Genomic DNA, 9,338 nt, shown 5'->3' on the forward strand with positions numbered 1-9,338 from the left:
GCTCGGGACTGCGCATAATTTCACGCATGAATTAAAAAAGTATTTGTCGTAAATTCGATATATTTTTTTTAAATATTTTGATTGATTAGAAATGTTAAATCATTGTAGTTATGTGACTAATCGAATATTTTCGTTATTATCCGTATTTTTTAAAGGGTCAAAATGACATTTCACCCATTTTCCCCATTTTACCGACACAATTTGCGTTTTAAAGCAAAATATTTTTTTTTCCTTATCGGTGACCTATGTTTTTTATTCGCTCATTCTTTGAATCGATAGTTCAGCTTTTTATATAACAGTTTTGGACCAAGTGTCATAGAACGTATTTTTGATATTCCAATAAAAATATGTCAACACCTCTATGTTCCCTATCATTTCATTGAAAAGAGGTCCCTTTTACATACCGGTTTAAAAGTAAAATTTTGAGCTTAAATGGTCCGTGACCCCCTATTTTTTTTCGACCAATTTGATTCACTTTCTGTAAAGAATAGAATAACAAAAAAACGACACTTCTGATAGAAACTTCGAATAGGCCCGAGCCACCTTAAGGAGGCTCACGGGGTATAAGATTTTCAGAAAAAATGAAACATTTTTCATTACAAATTTTATTTATTACCTTAAGTAGTTGATACTTTATCATATGGTACAAAATCATGCCAAAAAATCAATACATGTTGGCCCCATGTGACTTTTAACATGTAGATATCATTGAAAAAGCTCCAAATTATCTCCCTTTGGTGCAAAAATGCCATTTTGTGGCATTAAAATTGAAATATTTTTTTAACTCATCGGTGACATATATTTTTTATTGTTGTTTTCCAATAAGCTGTACATAAACTAAATAATTGTAAAATGTAAGCAATTTCTGTAATTTAGTGGTTTTTTTTTATTTCGATATTACCGCTATTTCTCCTATTAGTTAGACATAAAAAGGACTTTAACAAAAATGTATGCTTCTTTCGAAGGCGGATTGTGAGCGTAAATGAATGGTGACCTCATTTTTTTATTTTATTTTTCTATTAAGTATAAGATAAAGTTCATCTATAGAAAAATATAGAGAAATCCTATATTAATTTTTTTTTTTATATAGACCCGTGAGCCCCCTTTAATACTGTTAAAGGTGTGTTATAAAAAGACACTCCCAATATGTGTATATAGCAGGATATCATCAAAATAACTGAAGTCATGGGAGGAAAAGAATAGTTTTTTTCAGTTTTCTTATTTGAATTATTCATAATATTTATTCAAGGCGGCAGAAATTGTATTACTGAAAAAGCAGAAACAAGATTTAGAAGAGAGTGTGAAGTGTCAATGACACACAACAGCCATTTGTCTTACACAGGTATAGTTTAAAGTTTTGTACATTCTTATTGTTTATGGTGTAAATCATGCTAATTATGTAATTAAGAGCACCTCCATGTAAAGCTGAGTTGCTATAATATCAAAAGGACACAGGGTTCCCTGTACAATTGTAGCAATTTTTGAGACAAATTGTGTAATATGGGTTATGTATTTTTAGAAAAGAGAATTATTTATTAGTTTTCAAAAATCAGATAACCAGGGTTTCCTGACAAATGAAGATATAAAGAAACTAGTCTCACTTTTTTCTCTTAAGTGTTAAGGAAACGGTGATCAATTCAAAATCACTGTGTCCCTTTTTAATGAATACACATATTGATGTCCTCTATTCAATGGTTATTGTAATTGAAAATTGAATTGGATTGTAGGAATTGCCAGATTTTAATGAAGAAACAACAATCATGAAAAACTTAGATGTTCCAGATATAGAGAGCATTGAGGTATCTATATTTGCTTTTCTTATAGATACGGTATTATGATATTTAGCAGGCAGATAAGGAGGTTGGGATAGGGAAATTTTGTTGAATTACCCTTTCTACAGTTTCAGTCAGGAACCATGCAAGTTTTCAAAATATTAGGTTGACAAGTTTTATTTACTCTTAAAGTTTTGTAAACGTAAGGGTAAGTTGAACTTGTCCTCCTGTTTTGAAGTTATTGCCCCTGAAATACTGATTTTTAACCGTTTTCACATTTCCTTGCCATTTATATCTCAAAACATGATTACGTTTAATAGTTGCATAACAGTCAGCATGACAAAATTATCATACTCTCAAAATTGTAGAAAAATCAGATAACTCAATGTGTAGTAATTGACCATGAAGTTGTGAATCCTCACTACCAAATACTAAATTGATAATTTGATGTAGGCAATCTTAAATTTCTTTTGCAATTATTACAGAGAGACTTTTTGCAAGGTCAATGCAGTAAAGAAATTGAAGGAGAAGAAGAAGTTGCTGATCAAATTGAAAAAAAGGATAAAAGGGTAAAACATAATTTACGACATATTTGCCTGTATCATATATTGATTATATTATGTGTTCCTTCAATTATGATAATGACAATCATATCACATCTTATTTTAATGGTCCTGCAACAAAGTTGTCAGGGACATATGGTTTTACCCTTGTCCGTAACTCTGTCATTCTGCTACAAACCATTACACAGAGTTTATTCTAAACGCCTAGAGATATTGGTCTGATTTTTTTGTTCACCATGATTAGTTAAAGATCAAGTTTAAATTTCGTTCTGCTCCACTAATTTTTGCCAAAACTACAGGTTTTGGACTTTGATAAATTGTTGAAAATCATTTATACAGAGTTTTTTTTCTAAACGCCTTGAGATATGGTTTGATTTTTGGTATGTGGTTGAACCATGATGAGTAACAGATCAAGTATAAGTTTTGTTCTGCTCCATTAATTTTTGCTGAAATGAAGTGCTTTGTACTTTGATAAATTGTTTAAAATCACAGTTAAATAGTATTACATACATTTTTTCCTAAAAGCCTTGAGATATTGGGGTGGTTTTTGGTATGTGAGTTAAACATAATGAGTTACAGATCAATAAATTTCGTTTCGCTATGCTGATTTTTGCTGAAATTAAGGGTTAAAGAATTTGATATATTGTTGACAATCCTAGTTATACTGATTTTTTTCTATACGCCTCAAGATTTTTTAGCTGAATTTTGATATGTGAGACTACCTTCATGTTTTTGTCCACATGTGTTGTTTGAATTTCAGATTTTTCAACGTTTTGAGACAGGGCCATTCGTGTCGTTTCAACACATCTTGTTATATAAAACTTGATCACTGTTATAAAAAAAAATAAAAGTGGTCAGGTCAAGTCTTTTCTCAAGGCAAAACTTCGTTATTTTTTTATTGCATATTAATTTAAATTTGAAAATTTATAAATTTTATTGTGTAGGGTTCTAAACCACAGTTGGCACAAAAATCAAGGAAAAGAAAACATGATGCAACTTTGCGAGTTGAGATAATTATCTTTGTAATCAAAAGTTTCTTGAAGGTAAGATCGTTTTCCAGACATAAGTAGTTAGTTTTCATAATCAGTTGTAATCTTGATATGAACAAAACTATTCTTATGGCTTAACAAATAATACCCAGGTCAGAAATAAGCCTTGCTTATAAAAAGATATGTGTTTCCATTTTTAAAGAACTTGAAGCAAAAGGATTGATAATCTAAATAAATGCACTCAAATTGAGCACAAACAGTTGACAAGTGGCCTTGACTGGACAAGTCAAACACTTCATGTGACCATACAATAACATCTAGTTTAAAAAATAATAACCTGCATTCCTTGTCTGTTTACAAAGGGTAGACCCGGGGGAGGGGAAACAACAATTCTTTTAAATGTAGCCTTATAAGGATAAATTGATCATCTAGCAGCAACCTTACATGGTGACTGGTCACATAGAGTGGAAGGAAGATTTCTATTGATTTAAAATTACCTCCTTTTAAAAGTATATGAAATTATAAGTTACATATTAATTTTATGTCAATATGTTTATTACAGTTGTATAATGAACCCCATTCTATATTGTATTGACCTCATCCCTTCTTCCATCCAACAAAGTTTTTACGGGATGTATTATAGTATACCGTTGTCAGTTTAAGTTGCCGCATATCCGTCATCAACATGTAGGACAATTACTTTAAAGTGCTTCAACCCGTTTGCATGAATCTTTGGTCGATTGTTTATTGATAAAAGCTCTCTTTAAATTTTTAAAAATTTTAGATGTTACTTTTTTTGAGTTACTGTAAAGGGTATTATCATTAAAAAGGGGAGATTTTCCAGTTTTTGCCGTCCAAGCTTTAGCGAGAAAATCAATCTCTGAGATTATCAACGATGATCTATAAAAATAACCTCTAAGTTTTTTCATAAACACCTAACTAGTATGAAATGGAGGAGTTATATAACTTTATTCTTTGAAAAGGGAACATGCATATAATTTTTTCATGGCAAATCTCTCTGCCATATATTTTCAATATGATACATAAACTGTATTCTTTTGTCACATATATTTCCAGCAGTACTGAGCAAGACTACTTCATATTAAATAAGTAGTTTGACATTAACATACTATAACAGGTACAACATTTAAAACGTTTTTGAAAAAAGTCTTTCTCAATTAGAACTATGGGGTTTCGTTTTGATGAATATTGTGAATAGTCGCGATTTAACTAAGTGTGTAACCATAGGCATTGTTTTAAAATCATTGAATTAAATTTATAGATAGTAAAGGACAGTAAAGAAAGGACAACACTAAGGAATACTGAGGTAAGAAAATTCACATTTTTCTCACAAATTAAACCAAACTTGGCATCAATCTTTATCAGGGTACCTAAAACAATTTATGATGATTTAAACCTTATTTTACATGATTTCTAATACCACAGTAGATATGAACAGGTGAGCAACAGAGTCTCTTGTTTAGTTCAACTGAGAAATGATCAACTTTTGATGTTATTATTTTCTACAAGAATCTTAAGTTAACTTAAAGCAAGTGAGGCCAGTGTGTTGCTAAATGTTTTTAAGTAGCTATGGATAATTTTCCAAGTGTTATGTCAAAGATTTATTGGTTGCTGGTGTTAAACCCCACTCTCAGCCCCTTTGGTTAGATCATTGCTAGTTTTTTTTTTTGGTGGAGGAAAAGTTTTAAGCAACAGTTTGCATTTATTTCCCTATTTTGTCACAAGATGTAAAACCTTTTAATATACATGTACTATACCCGGGGCAGATCTAACCATTTCAAAATGGGGGGTCCAAACCCAGGACAAAAGAGGGTGGTTCCAGCTATATATCGCCAATCAAATGCATTGCTGGTTAAAAAAAGGAGGGTTCCCCTGGATTCGCCAATGTATACCTATAGTGTAATCGGTATATGACATCTAAATCAAACCTCTTAATTTGTACATGAAGCAGAGGATAAAAAGAAAAAAAAGATTTTGCTATTTTTAGATTATGATTTAAGAATTATTATGAATCAATGCAAGGTACTACCAATGTTATTTCATCTGATCAGGCGGAGCTTACGTTTTAATTTGCATGCTAAGGACAGTCTATATGAAGATGTGCGTGATAAGGATGATTGCTGTTATAATTATATTATTACTGATTTCTAATCACCTAGCAGTGTCATTAAAGGAATTTACAAAAGAATTACTAGACGCTTAATTGATGTGTTTATCGTAAACCACTTTGTGACCTATATATAGATGGACTGGTTTATTATGAGCAAACCGGTTAAACTCCATCCAGTCAAGTGAAATAAATCGAGTAATAATGTTTGCTTTTTTTCATAAGTGTCTTTTTATTCTCACAGGAACTGTTTGAGGTTTCAGAAAAGTTGTCAGTATATTGGAAGCCAGAAAAAAAATGGTATCCTGCAAAAATATTAGAAATAACTAAAAGAGGTAATAAACATACTGTATGGTTCTTTCTCATTGTTGGAAGTCAAGACAATTAATGACTTTTTAAATGGCCCTGGCAATCTTGTTCACAATTGCCATTGACATAAATTAGATTAGAGATAACACATGTATTATATATATTAAGTAACTCATAGGGTTACTCACGAGCAAAATCATTGCTTTTTGTTAATTAACATTGGTATCCCCCATGTCTTCCATTTAAATAAAAATTAACAAAATTATTCAGTGTCAGGTTATATTTATTAATTGATAGAATTGTTGTTATATGAACTCTAAAATTAAAAAACATTTTGGTCGTAAATTGATATCACATCCTTGTCAGCTGAAGACAGATGGTTTCCGGATAATAACTTAAGAGTTATAATCATGCACTAAAGAAAGGTTGGAATTAATTTAAGGAGTTTTGGTCCCTACAGTTTAGAAACAAGGGGCCTAAAAGAGGTCAACACAAATAATTTTCTAGTTTCAGGACAATAATGTGTGTGTCATGGTATGGATCTATTGAAATTGTACCACAAAGTTTCATTTCAAAAAAGGGAGGGTGGGATTGATTTGGGCTGTTATGGCCCAAACTGTTTAGGAATTAAGGCAAAAATCAATACTTTTCTAATACTTTGTATAAATTGCTAATTTCTTGACCAATTTCAATGGGGGTTTTATTCTTCAATTCTTGGGGTTCTTTAATATGGTGAATCTAACTGTGTATTCATACCTGCCAATTTTCACGATTTAGGCGTGTACTACACGATTTTGACACTTTGTCATGATTGCATGATCGTGATTGTGAAAAAAACCTCTAAAACACGATTATGTGAAAATTTAAATGAAACTGTTTTTATTGTTCCCGATTTTGAGCTGTGTCCAAGGGAGACATTCGTGTTCAGCCAATCAAATTCAGTGTTTCTCGTGATCAAATTAATGAGCCAACCAAAAACTTTTTCTCTTAAGATTATTCTAACATGCTAGATTTTGAACTTGTGTTGTATTCCTCTGTGTGTTAGTCAGAATAGCAAAATCGTGAACATGGGTGATTTGTCACCTTCTATGAGGTTCTTTAACACAGAATAAGTATAAAAGCATGGCTGAATGATACAATTCAATGAAGCAGTATTAAAGATAATAAATAGTAGTTTATTCAATAATTTATTGACATTACACTTGCTTTAACATATGTTATTTATGTATTCAATTACATTACCAAATCATTAAAGTACAATGTACTTTTCTTGATTTTTCACAAGGACCAAACAAACAGGTTTGGAACAACCCCAACATGAGGGGTATCCCTTAAATGAGGGACTGTCCCTAAGACAAGGGGTCATTTAACTATTAATACATTAGAAAAAATTAGATTTTTTTCACTTAAGAATGGAAAAATTCATTATACATATATTTGGAAAAACTTTTTAAATGAGGGGTCCAATTATTTTAAGTCGAAGAACATTTCAAAATTATTGTACATGACTTGTGTTGACCATATAATACCAGATAGATCATAAGATGTATATATTTGTAGTTCTTTGGGAAAATTTCCTCAGATAGTATGAAGATGTGCTTATTTGTTAAAAAGTAGGTTTTAATGGCCTAACATTGAGGAGTTACCCCTAGGTGTTATTCCCAATTTGATAAAGGTCCTTCTTTATGTTCTTTGTGCATAATTTTTAATTGAAAAAGCCAACAAACATTTAATATCTTGACACATGAAAATAAATCCTGGTCTTATAGCTACATGTTCATCTTTTCTACTGATATAATAACTAGAATCATGCAAATAAAGTTAAGAAAAAGGCTTGTAAGCTCATCATACAAATATGTCACTTTTTCTAGACCACAAAACAGCACGCACAAAATACGTCGCAAAGAATTTAACCTTTGAAATTGTTGTTGCGCACTAAAACCCCCATGGGCACTTTCAAAAGTTGACAGGTATGTGTATTAAGTTTTTGGAATTTGGACCCCGTTTTTATATTGGTCCACATGAGCTAAATGGAGAATTGGCTCACACATATCAGCAAGTTATTACGAGCCTCAAAAATAACTAGTGTACAACCATTCAAACAAACAAAAAACATTGGTCTAATCTGTATTAGAATTGTGAAAAGAGAAACACTAATGAACCACATCAACAAAGACAACTACTAAACATTAGATTATTGACCTGGGACAGATGCAAACAGTTACAATGCAGTCAGTTTAAAACGTTTTAATGGTACCAGATCTTAATCCTTATCTGAAACAATAGTGTAACACCACAACATAGAAAGACACACTATAAGATATCAATTGAAGTTGCTTAACTCAACCAAAATACACATTAACACGAGTGCTTCTAGTGCTATATATTAACCGTTTTTTGTAGAATACAAAGTTATTTTTGATGACAATTTGGTGAGAGTCTTAAAAGTTACAGAAATAAAGAAAATTAAGAACAGAAGATTACCTGACTTAGATTAAAGGACTATAGATTTGCTGTTATATGTAAAATTGTTGTGCTTTAATTTTTTCTTGTGCTGTATAAAGTAATATGCTAATAATATGCTGGTACTTTTAATCTCCAGTTATGCTTTCAATGCAGATCATCAGTGTTTTGTCTTCTGAAGCAATTAATATACAAATGAAACAAAAATCTTTCGAATTAAACAGATCATTCAGACTTATCTATCATTTGTTTCTTTTATATTTAAGGTTTATAATCACCAGTATATATTTCCTGAGATAGAAATGAAGAATTTACTATGTCTTTTTGACAAAATATAATGAAATGTATTGGTCATTATGCTATTTTTCAAGCTACAGGTCCTGCAAAATTGCCCAATTTTGCAGATTTTGTTCATAAATAAAAAACACTTGTTGGTGCTTTAAAAGAAAATTTTAAGGCAGAATTTCAAAATAAATTGTGAGAAGATGAGTTTTATGAAACGCTGCCGTAAGAAAGTTAAATAATGGTGTCACCAAACTTGTTTTCTTACTACCAATAAAAAATTAAAAGTTACCTATCATTCGAGTATGTTTTTTTTAAGAGTTCTAGGACCCCTTAAATATTGTAAGTTGAAAAAATGATTCTTAAAATCACAAAGGTCTAATATTTGTTTAAACAATTTTATTTATGCTATAAATCACTTATTTTTATATCGCATTTTTAGAAAAGATGGGTTGTACTGTTATATATTTGTCTGTTTGACCACCAGTCAATCCATCCATCAGTCCACCTGTCCCTCTCATGAATATTTTTAATTGCATAATTTCAGGATCTACTTTAAAGGATTTCCGAAATTTAACATCACGGTTTATATTGGTCATCTTTACTGTGTAATGCATTATCAGATTCATCAACCAACAACTTCCTGTTTACCAAACATTTCATAATTTTAAACATGAACAGCAAAGTAAAAATTTTTTGTCACATTTTTCTCAGGAACTACAATACAACAGTTTCTGATACTTGGTTTCAGGGTTTATATAAGTTAACTATACCATGTGATGTGTTTTCAGAAAATTCACTTCACAACTTTCTGTTTACTGATATATTAGGG

At 30.9% G+C, this 9,338-nt stretch overlaps 1 protein-coding gene across 2 annotated transcripts; it reads left to right on the forward strand.

Annotated features, from left to right (window-relative positions):
• The first annotated feature begins 1,247 nt into the window (after positions 1-1,247).
• On the forward strand, positions 1,248-8,624 carry LOC139490425 (uncharacterized). Of its 2 annotated transcripts, XM_071277222.1 has the most exons (6): positions 1,248-1,342; positions 1,728-1,799; positions 2,258-2,341; positions 4,607-4,651; positions 5,697-5,787; positions 8,165-8,624. In XM_071277222.1, the coding sequence occupies exons 2-6, from the start codon at positions 1,761-1,763 to the stop codon at positions 8,257-8,259; spliced, it is 354 nt and encodes a 117-aa protein (XP_071133323.1). In that variant the 5' UTR covers positions 1,248-1,342; positions 1,728-1,760; the 3' UTR covers positions 8,260-8,624. The 2 variants fall into 2 exon arrangements, 1 of the variants encoding a protein (XP_071133323.1); XR_011656324.1 differs by lacking the exons at positions 4,607-4,651; positions 5,697-5,787; positions 8,165-8,624 and adding an exon at positions 3,280-3,378.
• The last annotated feature ends 714 nt before the right edge of the window (positions 8,625-9,338 follow it).

Source organism: Mytilus edulis, chromosome 9 (genome assembly GCF_963676685.1).
Source record: "Mytilus edulis chromosome 9, xbMytEdul2.2, whole genome shotgun sequence".
Taxonomy (NCBI): Eukaryota; Metazoa; Mollusca; class Bivalvia; order Mytilida; family Mytilidae; genus Mytilus; species Mytilus edulis.